Raw genomic sequence first — 23,364 nt, 5'->3', positions numbered from 1 at the left:
GAATGAACAGCGATCAAAGCAAGCCCTCCTGAGTCAAAGACAGAAAGTTTAGAAGAACTGGGATAAGGTTTTGGTTGGGAACACAGAAGTTCATTGAAAAAACCAAAGTGAAAAATTGGAAAATGACACAGATTGATTTGTGTTCCTTGTTTTGGGCTAGCATCCCATATAGACCCATAATATTGAGAAATGGCAAAACACATTTATGATATAATCAAGGTGTGCTGCGCTTGGAATAATACAAAATGAACAAATGATAATATTTTTAGAATAGTAATAAGGCATACAGGACAGCGATGAAGATAGAAAAGCAGGAGTGTGGATGAAGGGCAGTTCTGTTCAGTAAGATTGAGTCCAGGGTACCCCACTGAGCAAAGACAGAGCACAGACACACACATATACAAGGAGATGAATGTGGAACATTAAAAGAAAAAAAAAGCCTATTTTTGTAAGTCACTAAAACTTCGGTGAAATATCCAGAGAAAAGTGAAATCAGTAAATGGTGTGGGAAGGCTTGGAGGAGATGCTTCCCCAAATATATATTTGTGTATTTTAATTCTTCAACTTACAAATACATCCTTCTTCAAGGAGTAATGATCAAAATCATAATTTGAATTTTAAAGTATTGTCTGCTAGAACTGTGATGACACAATACTCATGGTATGTTGAGGAAGATAATTATCTTCAGAAAGCAAGTTAGGGAAACAATCTTTCCCAATTTTAGGCCTCAAGATCCATCTGTACTCCATGCACATTTTCTCATTTATTCCTAATAAGGCTTAAACCATATCTCTCCCTTTCCATTTCTACCACAAAGAGAACCAACACACAGGTGTGGGTTCTCCAGGTTCCTGCTATTCCAAAGGCTTTCTCTTGCAGCACCCATCTTAGCTGCCCACATCTCTACTCAACACTTGCCAGTGGTAAGCTCCAACACAAAGAGAAACCAAAGGGAATGAGCACAACAGTGATGTCTGGCAGGACATTTCCATTGTTTTCTTCTCTGGGGCACAATTTCTGTTTTCCTACTTTCCCTTAACTCCTTCATCTAGTCTGCTCTGAAGACAACCTGCAAATCTTTAAGCCATACAGTTCTTTTAGTGTAACTACCTCACACAAGTTCTCCATAGAATGGCCACACTCAGTAAACCCATTCCCATTTTAACCATTCCATTGGCTGCATTCATACTTGAATCTCTTAATTATCTTCTTTTCTGGCCACCTGCTCCTTCGCAATCTCTTTTGTAGGTTATTCGTCAACCCTACGTCCTGGAGTTTCCCAGGGATCCAGTCTCCTCTTTGTGTCCAGTCTCTCCTGAAATGTTCGCTTTTCTGTGAGTTTTAATATCATTTGTATGTTGAGAACATAATGAGAGTACTTGTAAAGCAAACTGTTCCTCTACTTGTGGAGCTGTCTCAATGTGTAACACCTCCTCCTAATCTCTACAGCTTCTTAAACTAACACGCACCTCGGGCTGGGAGTTCTTTCTCTTTTCCACAGGTCTGAAAACTTTACACTTTCCTTCTCTAAGGACTTTGGACATGACTCTTCCTCTGTCTCAAAAACTGCTCTTCCTGTTAATTGCCTAATAACACCACTTAAGTATGCATGGCCCTGCACCGTCCCTCCTTCAAAGAGGTCGAAGGACTCTATCGATTTCGACAGATTGTTAATATATACAAGAGACTACAGGTTTCTTCTTTCTAATGGGAATTCAACATTGCAAGACATGATTGTAGGAAAGACTGTTCAAAAATTCCTGGAAGAAAGAATCAGCTTGCTATAATTGTGGCACTACGGGCAGGTGAAGAAGTAGGGAATTAAGTCTGGCAGACCCCAATGTTTATAACACAGGAAGGATACAACAGAAACTTGCATTTGTGTTAAATCATTTTATAGAAATAACATGATGTTTGCCAGTCATGTAGTGCTTCTCTTTTAAAGAAAAGTTACTTGTAGAAAACATCAATAACAATCACTTTCCTGTTTTTACAAAATGGGAAAGACTTCAGCTTTGCTCACTATTGCAATTTTCTGAATTGGAAAAAAAAAAAAAGCGCCTACAATGACCCCAATCTGGGAAACTATCCCAAGCCAGGAAGCTCTGAGATGTTTTGAGAATATAAAACGATGCATCACATTTCCTGGCACTTGGATAAGAAACAGAATTATACAGCTAGATGGAAATGTAGGTAATTTGATTTTCATATTTAAAGGTTATAAAGAGGGCCTAACATGGTAGCCTAGTGGTTAATCCTTGCCTTGCATGTGCCAGGATCCCACTGGGCAGCAGTTTGTGTCCCAGCTGCTCTATCTCCTGGAAAGCAGTCAAGGATGGCCTACAGCCTTGGGACCCTGCACCCACGTGTGGGAGACTCAGAAGAGGCTCCTGGCTGCTGGCCTTGGATAGGCTCAGCTCCAGCCATTGCAGCCACTTGGGGAGTGAACCAGCAGATGGAAGATCTTCCTCTCTGTCTCTCCTTCTGTCTATATATCTTCCTTTCCAATAAAAAAATAAAATATTAAAAAAGGTTATAAACACCAGGTAGCATTATTTATTGTACAAGGCCAATGAAAAAAAGAATGGTTGCTAGATAGCAAGTACTTATGTCTCAGCAGGAAATTGGTATTTAAGAATACAAGAATATCAATATTTCTAACTTGGCTTAGTACATTTTAAAAAGACATGCTTTTAATCTCATACTTTATTTTCCTTCCTTGAGTTCCAAAACTATAGTATATTTCCGTCTTTTAGGTGATACCATAACAAAAATATGAACTTTCAGTCACAGGTAATTCACAAATGAAATAATCTCACTTCAAAATTAATTCTTCAAAATGTCTCAAATCTAAAAATGATTCTTCCTATTGATGTTCATTCAATGTCACAGCAAACTGTAAAATCTTTGCCATGTTTCATTTGTTTTAGAGTTTCCTTTTGTGTCATGGATGCATTTTACTCAGTCCCAAGTCACTCTTGAAACAGACATTTCCTGGATACCAGTCCCTGAGTTGGGAACACACCCCTCTCATATTCCATTGGAACCTGTGGGGACTCCCAACCTGCACAGAATCCTGGATACAGAGGAGCACAGAAGGCTCAGCTCCTAAGCAAGTAGGATCCCCCCAGCCCAGTGGAGTGATCTACTCAGAAACAATTAAAATATTTAAGGTGCTTACAGGAGTGAATGGTTGCAAGATCCCAACATGAAGCTGGAACCAAGCAAGACTGTTAGTCAATCAATCCAACCTAGAGTAAAAATATCTACTTGCCAGGGATCAGCAAGACGAAACCAGGAAGAAACCTAGACCCCATCCCCCTGTGCCCAGTCAGGATTGATGGGGATGAGGTAAAGCCACCTTCATTCTAGTTCCTCAGCCATCCTGGTGTAAATACAGCCAATTGCACCGGGACTCTTGTCCTGCCCTTCAAAAGACCAGCCTAAACCTTGCCCTGAATAATGTGTACTCAACTAACCACGGAAGGGCAAAGTCCAGAGCTTGAGAGGCTAGCTTGGCTTCACTCAATCCCACATCTCTCTGAAGTTCCCTGCTGCTCAGAACACCAGAGACCCTAAAGCTAGAAAAGGCAGGGACTGCTGAGGGACTGAGCCCCTGCCCAGTGTTTGATCCATCTGCACTATAGCAGCTGGCCACTGTTGGCAAATTTATTTCAATTTGGCTGTGGAAAAGAAAGCCACTCAATGAGAACTAGGTTGTAACGGCTCCAAGCTAAAGAGGCTCTGATAATCATCAACAAGAGATTGGCACAATGTGGTAAGCTCGGAAGCTGTTTTCCATTGTGTGTGCATTACAGATCCAAGACTACTACAACATGTATCAGAGTTATAATGTTCTTCCATCTCCTCCCACAACACACACTGGAGTTAAAAGACCTGATTCATCTTGAAGTCTCTGCTTTAACTTCCTCATTCCCTGGAACTGCTGCACCAGCCATCGAATGGAACCTAAACATTCATTCCTGCAACTGATGGCATCTGTAGTGATCACTGGCCAGCAAGCCCATTTCTATTTTGGTTTTGATTATTCAAGAAACAGAAATATAGACAAATATGCATGTTTACAGAGGGAGTGAGAGAGTGAGCATGGGAGATAAAACTACCACAAGTTGGGAAAGCTCTCAACTGAGACTCAATATCTCCTTCTTTCAAACTCAAACCCAAGTAGGTAGTCTGGTTGGAGGACAGAACCTGGCAGTCCCAGATGAAATAAGGACTGTCCTCCCGACACTGGAGGAATTGGCTACACAGTCCAGCACAAATTCACATTCCTCAATGCAGCTAGTACACCTGAGTCCTGATTTCAGAATTTTGGGTCTGAAATATCTCTTCCCTTTGCAGGGAAGTGTGGGCAGTAGAACATTTAGAGCAGGGAACTTGTTCAAGCTAAGCATCCAGTTAATTTCAGGGAGATCTACTCCCTGGCCATTTCTGCTTATGTCTTTCTCACTTTTTCCCCAATACAATCAAAACATACTGAAAACATTTTCTCTACTTTGAACTGGCAACATCGCATTTCTGTGTCAATTAAGACATAAAATAATCTTATCTTCCCCTATAATCGTGCAGGAGTAGCCGATTTTCTCAAATACTGTATCAATTTCAGTTTATCAACTCAACAATTAGCTGTCAAACACACAAATAATGATAACATCTGTAGATTGAAGTGTCTCCTAATGCACTAGTGGCACAAAAACACAGAAGTATTTAGTTTTTCCCTGTGCTGGGAGTTGTACAAGGAAAACTGAATAGGGATTTTTCAATAATTAATGTTTATTGAGTGCTTACACTGTATAAGGTGCTTTGCACAAATTATGTCACAAGAACAGAGGTAAATAGATTGCATAATTATCATCTCTCTCTCATCGACAAGAGAACTGAGTCTTAGTGAATCTAATTTGCTAAAAGTCATTCTGCTTCCAAGAGATGAAGCCGAGCCCAAAGCCAGGAGTTCCAGCTTCTAATTACATACCATTAACCATTATACTAGAAGCGTTCTCAGACACAAAGTATTTAGTAAAGAACAGGGACTCAAATAGAATATTCCAACAGGAAAAAAACAGACATAATGGCTGCAATTTAAACACTAGATATTTAGGATGAAATACTAATTGCTAACCTTGTAATGCCTACCATGGAACTGGTACTGTTTTAATAGTATCTGTATTTTTGATTGAAGATCTTTAAAACATCAGATATGCTTTTCAGTGGGACAAATGAGGCACAGCACTTGAGGAGTCATTCTCAGGTCACACAGATAACAGGTGTAGGACAAGACAGAAGGCAGGCCATCTGGCCAGGCCTCTGCACTCCACAGAGTGAGTTTTCCACTCTGGATAAGCTGAATGTTCAGTGTGCCAATCCAGAAATCCTCAGATGGAGCTGTAAGCTGCCCCGGTTAGGCCCTAAAACACCACAAAGAAGATCAGTACTATAATCAACAGGCTCCTGATTTTCAACTTAGACATGAATATATCACAATCACAATGTGATATACTGTATATTTCAGAATTGGAAGGAAAGGTAAATATTGTGACTCCTTATAATAACTAAAAATTCTGGTTCTGCAGTTATGCCATCCACAGTAAGCTTTGATCAAATCAAACGAGATTTGTGATCTAACTAATTAAATTTTCTTCTTATGAGAAATCCTCAACAGGCTGAAACTTATTCTCCCTACCCCCAGGATTGCTATCAGAATAACAATATAAACCAAAAGTTATATTTTGACAACAACAAAACCATTCTGGGTTAAAATATGCTAAGGAAATGTAAGACTATATCTTGTAAGATAAGGGGAATTGACGCTTTTATAATGATTAAAAGAAAGTTTTTTTTTTTTAAGACTCTTATATTAGTTAACTAATATGTCTTAGAAAATAATGTTATATGAAGAAAACACAAATTTAGATAATGGCCAAGATCAAATTTCAAGTTTATCCTTACAACCCACAAGACAAATGCTCTGTGTCTCAGCTTTTATCATTAGTAGAAGGTTGCAATGGCAGTAAGCCATTTACTCTCCAACATTACTTGTGAGATTAGATGAATTACACATTTCTACAAATGCTTAAGTGTGTGTGTGTGTGTGCAGACACAATGAGAAGATATTTTCTATATTTTATGAAGATATATCAAACAACATTGTATGAATTCATTCTATGAATTAACTAATATTGTCATTTTTAAGTCTAAGTCATTTGTAAAGTGTTGCAAAATTCTATATCCTAATTACAGAAACTTAAATATTTGTTAAATCTTATAAATACCTATTCTGGCATTTAAACAAATTTAGTAATAATTATAAATCAACATACGTGCTAAAAGAATACTACCTCAGGACTAAATTTATTTCACTGTTATCTTCATACCTTTCATATTTATCTGTATTTCCACCTACCATCTACTGCTTTCTCTCATTCTCTATCTGTTACATCTTGGGTAGAACATATGATTCAGAACGTATGATTCAGTCTTTGGTTCAATAAAGAGACCCTAGTAATGCTTAGCACAAAATGTCATGGGTGCTGTAAATGCTCAGTGTAAAGCACTTATTCAAGAGTTTTGCACATAGTAAGTATAAAATAAATCCTGAGTTTCATTTTCCTTGGAGATGTTATTAGTGCATTCATAATCTATAGAGATAAATATAAATAACTTTTATTAACAGTTTTGAAAGGATCAATGCAGTCCAACATACATTTTTAGAATTCTACTATTAAATTAATTTCTATAATTGACTTCATCTTCAACATGACACAATCGGAAAATGAGAAGTACAGACATACCACATAAACATGTTTTAATTATTTTTAACTAGTTGTTATTGAATGCAAATTACACAAAGTACAGATGTTTTGAGACCCATTTCTTTTGTACCTATTATAGATAAGAAACATATTTAACTAGTTTCATCATTTCTTATGTGCAGTGGCTTCTCAGGAAGCCAAAAGTATTTGCTTATTGATTTTTTTCATCCATCAATGTTAATGAAGCAGAAATTAACATGGCTAGTTTTGTCCAACAACTTTTTCTGCCCTGCCATCTCTGTCCTATGATGCCAAATCTTTCTGCTTTAATATCAGCAGTAGCGAGACTGTTGCCAGAAACACTGATCGAGAAATAGTGCTAATTATCTACAGCTGCACAGCCAGCAAGGAAGCAGAAAACGCTGGGCATCTTGCTCACAACATGCAGAAACAATGAGAAAAAAAAATCCCTCAGCTGTTAGCATCTGCAGAACTTTTTTCCCAGGGTAGGAATATAAAAAATACACAGTATCCAAAGCTTGAGAAATTCATCCTATTCTTTGTAACAAGCCATCAAATAATTCATCATTTTACCACACTGAAAAGCCAAGGATCCATTAAGGCTCCTTCTTTTCATTACTTATGCAACAGTTTGAACTGATAGTGGTCATGGCAGTAGACACTTGGCACAAAATGGCAGCTGTCATGCTAACTTTTGCAGAGGCATGCTTATACAGTTGACAACAGTTTCTGCTCTGGCAGCAGAGTCCAAGGCTGAGCCCCATGATGCTACTTCTCTTACTTCGGAAGACAATTACTGTTACTTAAAGCAGCTAGGAAAGACAAGTGGTAGCTTTTAGAATCACTGCATTTTTACATCCAAATACTACCTCCTTAACTGTTTCATGAACTTTCCCTCATTTCCAGTATTGATAATCTCTTTTCCATCCATACATCATAGTTTCACCCTTATAATAAATTTACTTTAAAATATGTATTGATTGTTTCCTATTTCTTACTAATTCACCTTCAATAATGTACAAAGCACACAGTCAATCTAAATACATCAAGGAATAAAACCATTAAAATTTTTCATCCCTGTTATTCTATAAGCAGATGATGGTTTATGCCATTCCCAAGGCATTGTTCCTACTCACCACGCCAAGATTTGGCAGTAAACTAGCAAATATGTCACAGGCCCTATTGCAATGAAATTTTGTGCCAGGTAAGGACTACCATTCAATCAGCACGCTGTCTTTACCCGTGTTTACCTGTGTGTAAGTCTCCGGTGACTAATGCAGATTGCCGTCTGAGGATCTTGGACAATGCAAACTTTATGGCGGCTACATTTCATTTTTAAACACGGATCCTTAGCAGGATCTAAAGCTGAAAATTAAAACAGAAAAGTGAATACAAATATTAAGGCAAATTTCTCTCGAGTGGAGGTTTCTATTTTCCTCCAACACAATTTGGTCAAGTGGTTTCCATAATATTGAGTTCTAGCTGTTTTTCATATTCCTCCTCCAATAAGGGACATTCCTAGATCCCTGACTCAGTGTAAATATAGTGATGCAGTTTAGTCGTATTTGTTCTATTCACAAGCTAGAATGCAGAGACCTATAACGAAATCAACCACAATCAAAACAAATGTTAAACCAAAGCTCTCTGTTGTTACTAATAATGCTATGATGGTAACAAAGTCATGAAATGCAACAGCCATGTCAGTGGAGACCTACACCGAGCCTCGCCCTTTGGTTAGTTACTGCTAGATGGAGAAATAGAATAAAACGCAAAGCATGTTACTGGGAATTAATGAGGCTCTAGCCTGAAAGAAAAGTAGAGAGCAGTACTTGGCGTCTGACGGCATTACAGCACCAATCAAATGATGCATTTCATTTCTAGGTTATTTGTGTTTTATATCTATTTTTAATGGAACCAACGAGGTGCCAAGTCAGTATTGCTTTCCTGATGGAACCAGCGAAATGCATACAAGGTATCACCTTGGCCAGCTGGATGTGGCTTCTCCACAGACTAGTGCATGAACAGCTCATTACTACTCCCAAGGGCCTTTGCTGTCACACTCAAAATGGTGCCTGGTGTGCCTCCCGTGGTTATGCTCTACTGTGTTTACTCTACTCCTCTGTGCACAGTGGCTCTGCTGCTCTCTTTCAACTGGACCTTGAATTCCCCTGCGTCCTCAGTGGTCTCCCCTTCCCAGCTGACTGCTGAAGGAGCTCTTCTCACCATTCTCGCCCTTGGGGTGCCTCCTAGCTGTACCAGTTCCCCTCTCTGCTGCTTCCCCATGTCAACAGGACCCAGGTTTCTCTGCAGACGGCCTGCCCATCCTACTACCTACAACTGTGCCCTCTCCGCTTCTCTACTAACCCTGCTCTGTCCACTTCAATGTGACCTCACCCTATCCTATCATCTTACTCCTCCCCACATTTCTAAATTTGAGTTCGTTTGATCTCTGAAATTTTCAATCTCTCATCATTAAAGCCTGCACTACATATATAAATATACATAACATATTCATTATGAATGTACTCATATAAGGTATTTCATTCTCAAAGGCAATGCTGTCATTTTAACTAAAATATTACAATGCATATAAAGTAGCAAGCTTAAAAAAACAGAATCATGTGAATGGAGACTATTAAAATTTTAGTTATTTATTCTAGTTTGTACAATCTACATTAGATAGTTGTCAAAATCCCACTACACCTCTACTGTTTATAGAGAAATGGAGACTTAAAAATGAGTATGGTGAGAGAAGAGACAAATCAGACTAAACATCCCATTAAAATAACAATATTTTATGTAAAATTATGCATAAATAACCAAATAAGTAGAGCAAAATTTCTACAAATTACAAATATAATAGGATTACAGGAGTAGGAACTGTCAGACACCTCCTGTTAGGAACTACAATTTGGAAAAGATTGTTTTGTGTATACACGATTTAAGCCATCTGTATTTTTTAGTAGAACTTACACTGTTGGCAGCTTAAAAACTACAAAGCATAACACACTGTAAATACAGATGCTTAAGATTTTGTTCTTGAAATCACAACAGTAACACAATCAAATTGTTCTTAGCCAAAGCCCATGGATTATTATCAACTCTCTGTCTTAAATTTAACACCCATGCCCGGTGCAGTAGCCTAGTGGCTAAAGTCCTTGTTCTGCATGTGTGGGAGTCCCATATGGGCACCAGTTTGTGTTCAGGATGTTCCACTTTCTTTCCAGCTCCCTGCTTCTGGCCTGGGAAAGCAGTAGAGTATGGTCCTTGTGACCCTATATTCGCATGGGAGGGCTGGAGGAAGCTCCTGGCTCCTGGCTTTGCATCAGCTCAGCTTCAGCCATTGTGGCCACTTGGGGAGTGAACCAGCAATTGGAAGATCTCTCTTTTTCTCTCCTTCTCTTTGTGAATCTGACTTTCCAATAAAAATAATTAAACCTTAAAAAAATAAGAAAGTTAGCATTTAGCCTGTGCTAACTTTTTTTCAACATTACATCCTTTACTCTCCTTTGCATCACTCATTCACCTCTTTTGCAAGCACTGAGTAGAACTACCTCTGGAAAGATCACAACTAACACAGTGGCATTCACTTGGCCACATTCCTCTCTATCAGAATCCTGCACACCCTTTCTGAGGTGCAGTACCTGGAAACCTAAAAAATAATAAGGCATTGGTTTTTGTTTCAGGAAAAAACTATCTCGTAACAACCTGGTAAGATAAGTCGCATTCACAATAGTTGCATTTTAATATCCTGGAATTCATTTATCTAAGAACATGAGGGATCAATATGACGAACATGAAAAGGCATTGGTGAAAGACTGCAATATTAGAAAAATATCCACAATACTGAAAGCAATGTACTGTTTCAATGTGATCCCAATCAAAATATATACGGCATTCTTCTGAGATCTAGAAAAAAGGATGCTAAAATGAAAGTGGAAACAAAAGAAATCCTGCATAACAAAATCAACAAAACAATAAACACACCTGGAGGCATCATAGTAACAGGGTTCAAGATGTACTACAGGGCAGTTATAACCAAAACAGTCTAGCACTGGCAAAAAAAAAAAAAAAAAACACAAACACATGAAGACCAATGGGAAGGACAGAAACCACATTAATAAACCCAGGCACCTACAGTCAAATGATTTTTGACAAGTGAACTAAAATCAACCAAGAAAGAAAGAATAGTGTCTTCAACAAACAGTGCTGGGAAAATTATATCTACGAATGCAAAAGTATGAATAAAGACCCTTACTTACACCTTACATGAAAATCAACTCTAAATGGATTGAAGAGCTAAACATATGATCTGATTCCATCAAACTGTGAGGAAAACATATGAGACACTCTGTAAGAGATTGGTGTAGCAAAGACTTCTTGGAAAAGAATCTAGAGGCACAGGGAATTAAAGCAAAAATAAACAAATGGAATTCATTCAAAGGAAGGCATCAACATAGAGGCAATCAACAGAATAGTAGAAAATACCTGTAAATTATGCAGCTGACAAATGATTAATATCCAGGATCTATAAAAAGTTCAAGAAACTCAACAACAAAACCCATAATCCAGTTAAGAAATGGGCAAAGAACACCAGCAGTCCTTTTTCAGAAGATGAAATTCAAATGTTGCCCAAGTTGTACGAATTGCCACAGTAGCAAAGCTTCCAGGACCCTGTTAAGTTGAAGAGTGGTGTTGTTGGGACAGGGTATTTCTAACTCAAGGTTCTGTAACTCATTTCACTGAGGCTCCAGGTAGGGGAGGGAGCAAAGGACAGTGCTGTAACAGATTTGTGATTTATGCAGCCTGAATCTTCAATCTTACAATGCAATCCATAGTAAGAGAATTACAGTGCAAAACCCTAGAATCTCATGTGAGATGTCTGCAGCATACACAGTGGGTATAAACTAGCTTGCAGATACAGCAGGATTAAGCCTGAATGTTTGGGACAAGAGCTCAATGGGAGAAATGATTTTATGTACAGTGAGTGATAAACTCATTCTGTGTTAAGTGCTACCTAGAGGTAGTTCTCAATCTTTGACATAGGTTAGTTCTTTCTGTGGTTCCCCAAGATTTTTCCTCCAACCTTCCCAATAGTTTGCTCAACTGGTTGTTCAGCAAGTCCACTTATCCCGTAACCATGGTGACATATACACTTGTGTGAAAGAAGCAATTTTTCTGTTTAGCCTGTGCTACTTATGATGCTCCTCTCACCAGGCTATTCAGGGTACTGACATTGGCCAAAACAACCTGGGGCAGATATCCTCCTTAAGATTGCAATATGTGACTGCTTCAGGGGAACCTTAAATGCTTCTGCCAAACTGCCTTTCCCAGCCTCAGCTATGAGGACTGGGTCTAGCACAGACAACACACCCAGAGAGCTTTCAGGATGCTAGTATCTGCTGGCACTGCTCAACTGCCATTACCAAAGAGTGATGATATCCTAATAGCTGTAGCTCCACACATGGTTAAAGGAGAAAAGGGAAATCCCCACCCCCCCACACACATACCATAAGTTGTTGGAAGTATTTAGAGACGGTGAGGGGACAGGAAGGGATGCCAGAGGAACATGGAGATAATAACTCGGTCTTGATGGAGAACAGACACAGCTCCATGAGGCTTTCTTCTCTCCTTTTCACCTCTCATACAAGACAAGAACTGGGAATGTTTAACATCTCGTAAGGATGTTAAGTTCTGCCAAACTGTAAGGAGGGTGACAAAATTGCCAGTCCCCGAATGACTTTTATTTTCATGTTTGGGGAAAGAGCAAGAGAAAACACAAGATCATATTCTGAGACAAAAAGGCACTAGACTATGCTAAGTATTCTCTGAATGTAAGCACAGGCCATTTCTACCTTGCTCTGCGCAATAAGCAGGATCTTTTTGACATCTGTCATCTTGAATCCTCTCTTGCTAGACAGATTGGCAGCGAGATTAAGAAAGAAATCAAAACACCTGCTTCTGTTCTCTCTTGGGGACTCCATACCTGCAGGTCTCTGCCCACATGGTTGTGGGAAAGAAGCTTTCCTACAGTTAGAATTGTCACGAGGTCCTCTGTGGCCCTTGCAACCTGAGAAGTGACCACTGCTTTTGTTGCTAGACCCCAAGAAAGTGCTGCACTTTCCCTGGAGGGACCATTGCACACACATTCCTTACACACTGCTCCTGCTTGTTGAGTGAGGGAAGAAAGTGAACTAAAAAAATGCTGCCACTGGATTCTCTTGCAGACACAGTTCTTCCGGCAGTGTTCAAAACTAAACCACTTACTTGAAAACATGTCAGGAGAAATGAAGAGAATGCAAGTCTGAAGAACAATCACATAGTGCTTACATCGGTTTTTTCAGACAACTGCCCTATGAAAATGAAAAGTTTTTAAAAAGAGTGGAAAATTAAACTATCAGAAGTACCATATTTATTCAGATTGTTAAAATGATCTTCAAATGCATCCTTTTTAGTTCCAGCTAAAAGTGTGCAAAAAGATCAGAATTAAATTCTATATATATTTTTATGAAATGAAATCTGTGCTAATTCCCTCTAATAAGTCCCATTAAATTATGTATGAAATGCACTGAAGTTCCTTGTAGCACAACAGTTATATTTCAAGAGATAAGTCCTGAAATAAACATTAGGCAAGATGCAAAAAGATGGAAATTTAAAAATGTTCTTCAACTGGATTTAAAAGATCAAATTAGCTATATCCTAACAATTCATCAAATAGGATAATGCAGTTCTCTTTTCAAATGTTTTGTACTTATTAAAACTGTAATTTAGCATTTTTGCTTCTTAAATGCTCAGAATTATGCTTATTGTTTTGCAGAAAATCATAATATTGCTTTCTTACCCCTGGTGTTTATGATATAAGAATCTGTAGTGTTAGGCAGGGACTCGGAAAGAACAAGCTGGGGTCTGCCCCCTGGGAGCGGACACAGTGAGTAGATGACAATCACAGCATCTTTATTTCCCTTCTGGTTAAATCATCACATACTACATCGTACGTGCAGTGGACACTTTCTCTCCCACGACTGCTGCAGACAGTACCTCAGCTACTGAGTGTCCTTTAAAATCACTGTCTGCTCCTCGCAGGTTTTGCCTGGCATCATGCCTGCAATTTCCCTGCTAGCCAGTGGGCCACGCGACCCATAACTGTGCATCAGTGATGATGGACAGCATAAGGCTGATTGGGACATGCAGAGGCAAACCAGAAAGGCAAAAATGCATTGCATCTATGGCCTTGCATATATGACAGGCAGACAAGGACTTTTTGAAGCTTAATGCAATGACATTCTAATATAGCTCTCTATATATATCTACCTATATCATAAACACACCTATCAATTAATAAAGCTATTGATATTAGCATCTACAGAATTCCAACTCACTTGATCGTGCAATGGTTTGTTTCACCAAAGACAGAATCAGAGACTTTACGTACAGTCACATCATCAACAACTATACACCAAGCAGCTCTAATTCCAAAGCAGGATGCCCCAAATGCCCATGTCCCCAAAAGCATGTGTGTTTACGCTTATAGTAAACCAATTTGACTTCTAGCACTAAAGGTAAGTCACAACATATATAATCAACTGATATTAAATGAATGTGGAACTCCAATACAGGTTAAATAACCACAGGTTACAGAGAAAGAGACTATCAAGATAACTCATACTTGTGAATTGGGGAAAATTCGATGAAAATGTTTGATTCTTTACCTGTAACATGTCAGGTCACTAACCTGCCCCACTCAACACACAGACTCACAAAATTCCTCATACTAAAGCTTCAGCCAAGTTTACTAAAGAATATTACACAACCACTAAAATAATTCCTACAGATAGTAACATAAGGAATGATAAGTTCTGCAATGTTCTTGTCTGACAGAATCTCAGATAACGATGCTAGAGTGATTGTTGGTGTCAAATAAAAGTGCTTCTGGACCTGCACTGCGGTACAGCGGTGGCATTGGCTGCGGTCAGCATTAGAAAACTAGCTAGAATCTTAGCTTACCCATTTCTATTCTACCTCCTCAAAATGTGGGAGGTGACTTGAGTACTTGGGTCACTGATATCAATAGGGTAGACCGACCTTCCTGCTATCCTGCATCCTGCCTGGGAAGGCAGTGGGAAGTGGCCCAGGTACTTGTAGACAGCTGTGTGGAGGGCCTGCCTTCCTGCCAGTGTGGGACGTGGCCCAGGTACTTGTAGACAGCTGTGTGGAGGGCCTGCCTTCCTGCCAGTGTGGGACGTGGCCCAGGTACTTGGGTTGTAGATACCTACATGGAGGACCTACCTTCCTGCCAGTGCAAGAAGTGGCTCAGGGACTTGGGTTGTAGATTCCCACGTAGGAAACCCAGATGATGCTCTTCACTACAGCAAATGCAGCCATTTGGGGAGCAATCAAGTAGAAATATACTTATCTCCCTGACTTTTCCTCTCTTACTGTCTCTACCATTTTCTACATCACACTGTCTTACAAATAAACACCAATACATAAATAAATCTTTAAAAGCACATTTTAAACAGGCCTCTGAAGAATTCTGATAATTCTAAACACCATTTAAATTTAATTGGTAGCAACATAATTATTAAAACCTGAAGTCTATTGTCTAATTTTGAAAACAGAAGGAATTAAAATGCAAATTATTTTCTAAACGAGTAAGGCAGCAGTAGGTCATCAGGGTGTGCAATTGTGCATCTAAGTGTTTTATGCTCCTAGAATATCATTCATCCTGCATGCTACTCTTAATTCTCTTTATTTGAAACTATAGAGTATTGATTAAACATAAGTCCTCGCATTTGAAGTTTCCTCAAATGTCCTGGTTTTTATTTTTAAACTGAATATATTTTCTTTTCTCAAATGTGACATTTTGAGGTGAACTGAAAAGATCAGAGAACCCACATGATAAGTTTTGTGCAGAATTTCCCAGCCTTCAATCATGTAATTTTTCTATTTCAGTGTCTAATCGAATCATAAAATCCCCAACCCTTTTTATTTCATGTTCCTTTTGCCTTGAGCATGTCCACCCCCTCACCTTGATTAATTCTGAATTATTCCTGACATATTTTTTGAAATGTCACTCATCAAGGAAGTTACCACCAACTCCCTTAGAAAGATCAGGGTTTGTTCTTATGTAACCCCATCACATCCTGAACAATGTCTGCATGACATTATTCACGATTTGGAACATTAGCTACTTGTTCTGATAGACATGTGTTAAGTTTCCATTTCATACTTGCAGTTTCTATGCATTTTCTCATGAACTCTGTCCATCTTGGCATGTCAAAGCAAAGATTATGTAGTTTGGTGCATGTAACCTCACGATGGTGATGTTTCTTAGAAAACAGTTCCTATCTTACAAGGGAACACCTTTCCTTTTTCTTGTTAATAACACATGCAATCCATCTGTTATTAAAAATGATGTGTTTATGTAGTTTTTATTTTGCTTTAAAAATGTATATATATATATTTAGACTTGCTTTCTTTGCAATAGCTGAATTGGATATATTCATAATTCTTGTAATTGCCACATGTGAATTTATTGCTGTCTTATGTTCTTTTATTTACCACACTATTTCCTCTTTGCAACATGCTGTTGAACTAGTGATATTCTCTTCATTTCACTTTAAAAATTTTTTAATTGATTGGCAGTTTGTATTTCTTAAGAATAAGTCTACCTATGTATGACAGAAAGAAAGAATAATACTGTTATGTGACATGGAATGCAATACTCTGGGCCGAGTAGAATTCTATACAGCATTACAGCCACAGTAACACTAAGCTCATTCTTCTGCCGTTTTAGCGATTGGTTTACTACTAATGGCCTATTACACATAATTCCCAATACTTAAGTGCAACATCTCAATAGCATTCCATTTAGCCAGAAAACTCAATAGCATCCCAATTAGCCAGAGCTTAGTCAAATGGATTAACTAGTTTCCAGAAAACTAAGATATGCGGGACCCCATACCCATATGGGAGACCCAGAAGAAGCTCCTGGATGTTGGATGACTCATATCTGGATATCATAGCCACCAACGGAGTGATCCAGGTGACAGGAGATGTCATTATCTGTGTCTCCTATAAATTTATTTTTCTAATACAAATAAATCAATCTCAATTATAAAAATTCAGAAATGTAAATTTCCTGGCATTCAGGGAAAAAAATCTGATGTTCTGGTTTGAGGGATAATACATAGAAACAAACAAACAAAACAAAACAAACAAAACAGGACAACATACAGCTTCTTTCCTAGTCAAAATTTTGATGTATTAAATGAAAATAGAAATAGTGAAGTGTAATGGAAGTCTCATAGATGGTAGAAGTAAAAGACACCATTAGAATTGTAACTATTAAGGCAAAAATTATCAGATGTTTCCACTGTAACCCATATATCTGTTACATCTTTGTGCAGTTTGAACAAACCATAAGTTCTCTTATTCTTATATCCTATGTTATGGCAGTCATCTCAGACAAGGAGTATATAGTAAATCTTACTCTATTGTGAAATAGTAAAAAACAAAGAATTAATCAGACAAGTTTAAAGAGATAGGCCAAATAGACACTGAATAACAAAGCACACCACATTTAGTATAGAATGAAACTACAGGTTAAATCACTAGTAAAAATATACATATTGAAGTGAAGGATAAAATGTAAAATTTCTTATCAAAGTTTTTATTTTTAATGCATAACATAACATCTGACCAAAGAGCCATTCCTGATCTCTCTTACACATGTAAATGATTAAGCAGTCTGGTCCCAGGTAAAATTTTCATCTCTGTCCATTTCTCAGGAAGCCAGAGTCTGAGGAAGAAAAATCTGATCTTGAGGTTCCCTGTGAATCTTACCTCTGGCATTTACTTTTGCCTTTGTTGATGAAAATGAAGTGAAAATGAAAATGACATGAACTTACATCAAAAGACAATGAGCCATTATTACAGTCCCTGGTTCCTGGCTTCAACACGGGTCAGCCCAGGTGGATGGGACACTTCTAGCGATTGGGACAGTGAATCCATGGTTGGAAGAGCCTCTTTCTCCATTGCTTTCCATGTCAATTCAATACATTAAATCTTCAGGTAGCAATATAAATATTATGGCTTACTAAGACACATGTGTACAGACCATTTCAATTTCATTAATTATCAGAGAATGTAAAAAGCCATAGAAGAGAAGAGTTTAAGGTAAAATTTTGAAGAATAATGCTGCATGTCTAAATACAAAACACTCCAGACCCAACGGTCATTATCACTTAAGATGCTAATGAGATAGTGAAGGCTGGCTACTTGATTATTTGGAGTTGATTTGTATTCATCTCTGTGGTTTCCCTTGAAAACCTGCTATACATAAGCAAGATTTCATCAGTTATAACTGATGATTTTATTTCTTAATTGTTCAAGCTTAACTGAGATACTCAGCAGGGTGGCCCATTACTACTTCTGATGTTTAATTTAGAACAGAACCACTGGCAGTTTATCATGTTATCATGACATTATCATTACAATAAACAATACTATTAATATAGGGATTGAAATAAACAAATCAAGAGTTAAAGACTTTTAGAATACTTGTCTACTACCAAAATAATTATCATTAGACATTTTGAAAGGCTGAAATACATAAGTGCTCAAGTTAATATCAGGAAAAATAAAAAATAATTAAAATTTGTTCTTTACAATTCTAACTCAAGGAATTATACTGGCCTAATGATAGGCATTATTAGCAATTATTGTTGTTATTACTTTCCATGGGATAGATGCTATGCTTCATTTGTGATTCCACAAATATATATATATATATATCCTAAAGAATTAGAAACAGAGACTCTAGAGTAAGTGTCAACATAACGTAGTCTTGCAGTCTTATTGACAATAGCCAAGTGACTGTGTGTTTATTTACTTAAACATGCGGAAAAGTATTTTGTGCTCAAAATGTATGACATTAATATGAAAGATTAAGTAGCATTTTCAATTAGGGAGACTGTCATTCCCATTTATTCTATACAACAGTCCATACAAATTGAAGGAAAAGAACATTTAAAACAAATATGGGGAAAAGGGTATAAATACCTTTCCTGTAGAGTATTGCTAAGACCTTAGAGTATCTAATTAAATTGGCCTAGTCCACGTTCAGGGAAAACTTTTATGAACAGGAAAACAGGCAGAAAAATCATTTGCACTGGAAGTATGCACAAATAAAACCATATGTGATGAATGCACTTAAACAGGGGGTGAAGTGGCTCACACAGACTAATAAACAGGCACACGGAATGGCCATAAGCCATAGCCCACAGAAGAAACCTGACACCTGTGCTTAAAAGCAAAAGACATCCAGGCACAATCATGATACCTAATTAGATTGGGAAGTAATTACAGCATCATTTGTTCCAGTTTTGTAACTTCTGCCACTGTAAGTTTAAACAGACGGTACATACTATCTTCAAAGTAGCACGTTTATAAAGCCGTACAGTTTCTTTGGTTTAAAATCATTAGACTCTTACCATGATCGAAGGGTTTCCCTGGACTCCAGGTACGGAAGTAATCATCCTGTGGGGGAAAATGATGTGGACTGAGTGATACTGAATCATGAAATTATAAATCCATATAAATCTAAAATGAGATATGAAACGGAAGTTGTATACAAACCTCTACTTCCTGTAATGGCAAGCAGCAAATTATAAAATAAATAAATAAAAAATAAGAAAGAACAAGAGAAAAAGAACAGTTATCAAAAAGAAACACACGAATTGCTAGTTACAGAAATAGCTTTCAATAAATATATTCATTTTCATTGCAAGGCAATGCATAGTGTAATAATTTATCCATTTTTGGTTCCCAGGCCTCCTAAATATTATAGATGGTTTTCCACTACAATTCAATGTGTAATATAACATGCAGATAATTATCTTAAGCTAATAAGCGATAGAGTATCTTACCAGTGTTCATTTCTATAACTTCATTTTCTACTAGCACAATGGTAAATGGAACCATTAATACAGGAGGGAAAAATCAAAAGATCTTGCAGTACCCTATACAGTGTAAATATGCTTTATGCAAATCATTCACATGTTACTTGAATATCTAAGAAGTTCATCAAAATGCAATTGGGTGCTTCAAAAAATGCAGACCTAATTAAATCCTTCCTAAAGTTTGAATAAGAATCGCCAGAGAATATTTACAATGCTTTTCATAAGTGGGAAAGTCTAACACAAAAATGTAGCAATTTATATTGGAAAGAACCTTAAAAAGCAAGGCTAAATGGATTAAATCTATTTTATTTTTAGCACTCTAACAGTCTTGTCAAGGTACTTGATCCATATCATCTTTTTATTGCACACAGACAAAACTGTTTCCCAGGCATACTAATCCACCGTTTGTAGAGAGCCCCTGTTACGAGAGCAAGAAGCACACCACAGGCATGCCAGGACATTCTCATGATGACTACGTGAATGTGCCGAGAGGCTAGGAAACAGATTTCATGGAATGTCTCTATTTAGTGTTTCTGATCCCACTAAAACTGACATAACAGGCTTTCTTAGTAACATTATTTCATCACTACAACTCAGCTAAATCATGAAGGACTACTGGTTCTAAAGCTACAACACAGCAGTGAAAATCTGTTTGTGTTCTTGAAATGAGTCCCACATTATGACAGTCTCTTCTACATGTCCTGTTAGGGTAATCGTGAGCAGACTAGTTAAGCCAACACTTCTCAACAACAGAGGAGGCACTCTTGTGCAGCAGGGCTAGCATACACTTCCAACATTAGACGAGCACATCATTTTTTTTCCTGAGGTGCAGGAACAATCCACATGGCGGACAAGGTTCCTTCAGACCCCCCACTGTCCCAATCACTTCCAGGGAACATTCACTTTGGAATGTGTCCCGGAATCCTAAGAGTGGTTTGCCACACTTAGGTGTCTTTTTTTTTCTGAAGAGCCTTCCATATTTTCAGACTCACCAAGATCAAACATAAGATAAAATTGTATGAAAAGGGCAATTATCAGGAACAGATTCATCACCTTAATTTAATTTCCAGTGGTGAATACACAATCTCCATACTTGTTGCTCAACACTGCTGAGATCCAAATACCGTTCCACAAAATACAGAGTCCAGTTAAATTCTTTTTTTTTTTAAGATTTATTTATTTTTATTACAAAGTCAGATATACAGAGAGCAGGAGAGACAGAGACGAAGATTTTCCATCCAATGATTCACTCCCCAAGTGATTGCAACGGCCCGTGCTGCGCCAATCTGAAACCGGGAACCAGGAACCTCTTCTGGGTCTCCCACATGGGCACAGAGTCCCGAGGCTTTGGGCCGTCCTCAACTGCTTTCCCAGGCCACAAGCAGGGAGCTGGATGGGAAGTGGAGCTGCCGGAATTAGAACTGGTATCCATATGGGATCCCAGTGCATTCAAGGCGAGGACTCTAGCTGCTAGGCCACGCTCCTGGGCCCCAGTTAAATTCTTAAAAATGAGTCACACTAACATTTTATGACACAAGCAATTTAAGTGTTGTTTAGCTTATGATTCTAATTATAATGATCTCTACACAATAGAAAACAGCATAAAAACTATACCACATATGCCTATTAGCAGAATCTAAGAGGATATACAACTTACAAAACAATAACCTTTATAAACAATAAACATTTTATTATTTTAGGTGTCTACTAGTAAAGTGAGCGTATGTTTTAGGGTGAGTCTTTTATATTTATAAAATTTAAAGACAACTTTAAAAGTAGGAAGTCAGAAAAGTGTGAAATCAGACAGTAGAAATCAGAAATTATAAGTTGTTATTAAATATTCTTTTCAATAACTGAATTTGGAATACTTATATGTTACAATTCTTTTGGAAATATATCAAGATATATAAATTTGCTCTCATTGTTTTGTTCATACCACAGACTGAAATGAAAATATAACAATTATGACATATTTGTTGAAAGTGACGTATGAAATGTGGTTGATTTCCTTAAACTGAGATTTAAAAAAACTTCACATTTGAAACTCACCAGAAGTTTTTCACACTTAATTATTTGAATTTATTTGATGATTTTTTTAAAATCCGTATCACTGACTGAGAAGGCAGGGAGGGGCAATGAATTAATTAATTCATATTAATTAAGGTTTGCAAGAGCTGACACTGGTTAAGTCCACCATGAGGAGCCATGAAATCTAACCACGCCGCACACCTGGGTGCCAGGGGCCCAAGTCCGTGGGCCGATGAGGGCAGCAGGAGCCCAGAGCTGGCTGCTCCTTCCACAGCTCTGATGAGGGAGGCAGGAGCCCAAGTACTAGGTCTGTTATGTTACTGGAGTTTTATCAGCAGGAATTGGGAGCCAGGAGATGGAGCACAGAATCCAATCCAGGCACCCTAATTGGTGTCTCAGCCACTGGACCAAATGCCCACCCTTCACCAGAATTAGTACAATTCAAAGATAAATTTTGGAAGGGTAAGTTTTTAAGCATTCATTTTTCACATTCTTTGAGTTTTAATGATTCCACATTTTCTACTGTTTTGCACTTACTTGGTTTTTTCTAAGAGAAAAAAAAAGCTATAACCCCAAACGAGAGCACAGAAATAGAGATACCAAACAAAAGTACAAGATGTTCTTATCTAATTGCACCTTATAGCTGGAAATTGCCAGAACATTTTTAAGAGAACAAGATTCTCTTTACAACGTCCCTGCGTACAAAAAGACAATATCTGTATTACCTATACTTAAGCTTTTTTTAATTCACCCTATCTAAATTATAGAACGGGTAATTCTTACTCCTTTCTCCTTCTCAATAAAAGCAAATAATTTTCTAGTATGATTCAACACTAATGTTCAGCATTTTACTGGTGCTCTGTTTCATATTTCCACTTTAATATGATCCATTGTGTGTTTTGAATACTATTGAAGAAAAAGACTAACAGTGGATTTTAAATATTAAGTTTCATAATTTGTTGTACTTAATAATTGTAGTTGAGTCAACATATGGAAAGAAGAGAGAAAATTATCCAGTAAAAAGGATGGGAGGGGTGAGAAAGGAACGAGGGAGAGAAGGGAAGCAGGGTAAAGAGACAAAGGGAGGCAAGGAAGACGGAGCAGTAATTGAGAAGCATCCATCCACTCAGCGGCAGGCACTGGGCTAGCCCCCGGCCACTGTCAATGGAAATATGCAGACAGGGTCTGTACTGTGCGCATCCAGAGAACATCATGGCAACCTGACCAAACAGGTAGGTACAGTGTCTTCAGCTTGCCTCTGATACAGTCACACCGCATAGAGGAGTGTTACAGGACTGGCAAGATGCAATGGTTCATGCAGAAACACTAGCAAATAAAACGCTTTGCAAAGGCAAGAAAGTACAGAGTAAACCCAGTGATTCAAAATTATCAGATCATAACCCAAGTTTGTGCCCAAGCCATGCAATCACAGTTGTGGATACGGATGGAGAACATATGAGTGGGGTGCAAGAGCAAACAGGACTGGGGTATTGACAACGAAGACAGCAGGGGAGAAACTTCTAAGAGTAGGGTACACAGATACAAAGATGCCAGCTCATTTTAATTGGTTTTCATCCTATGAA

The 23,364-nt window shown here is 37.9% G+C and overlaps 1 protein-coding gene across 5 annotated transcripts in view; it reads right to left on the bottom strand.

The window, feature by feature from the left end:
* Positions 1–23,364, bottom strand: part of SPOCK3 (SPARC (osteonectin), cwcv and kazal like domains proteoglycan 3) — a 117,282-nt gene that overhangs the window by 54,785 nt on the left and 39,133 nt on the right. For 2 of the 5 annotated variants that reach the window (XM_040971423.1, XM_040971424.1), the window contains 2 exons: positions 19,286–19,331; positions 8,042–8,156 (listed from right to left, as the gene is read on the bottom strand). The exons of 2 other annotated variants lie outside the window; for them this stretch is intronic. In XM_040971423.1, the coding sequence (XP_040827357.1) occupies positions 8,042–8,156; positions 19,286–19,331 (161 nt within the window). Of the gene's footprint in view, positions 1–8,041; positions 8,157–19,285; positions 19,332–19,430; positions 19,440–23,364 lie in introns of all 5 variants that reach the window. One more of the 5 variants, XM_040971422.1, reaches the window with a different exon arrangement.

Source organism: Ochotona curzoniae, unplaced genomic scaffold (genome assembly GCF_017591425.1).
Source record: "Ochotona curzoniae isolate NIBS_2020 unplaced genomic scaffold, NIBS_Ocur_1.0 contig_21, whole genome shotgun sequence".
NCBI classification, from domain to species: Eukaryota; Metazoa; Chordata; class Mammalia; order Lagomorpha; family Ochotonidae; genus Ochotona; species Ochotona curzoniae.
Note: the sequence above shows the minus strand (reverse complement) of the source record. Positions and strands in the feature narration are given on the sequence as shown.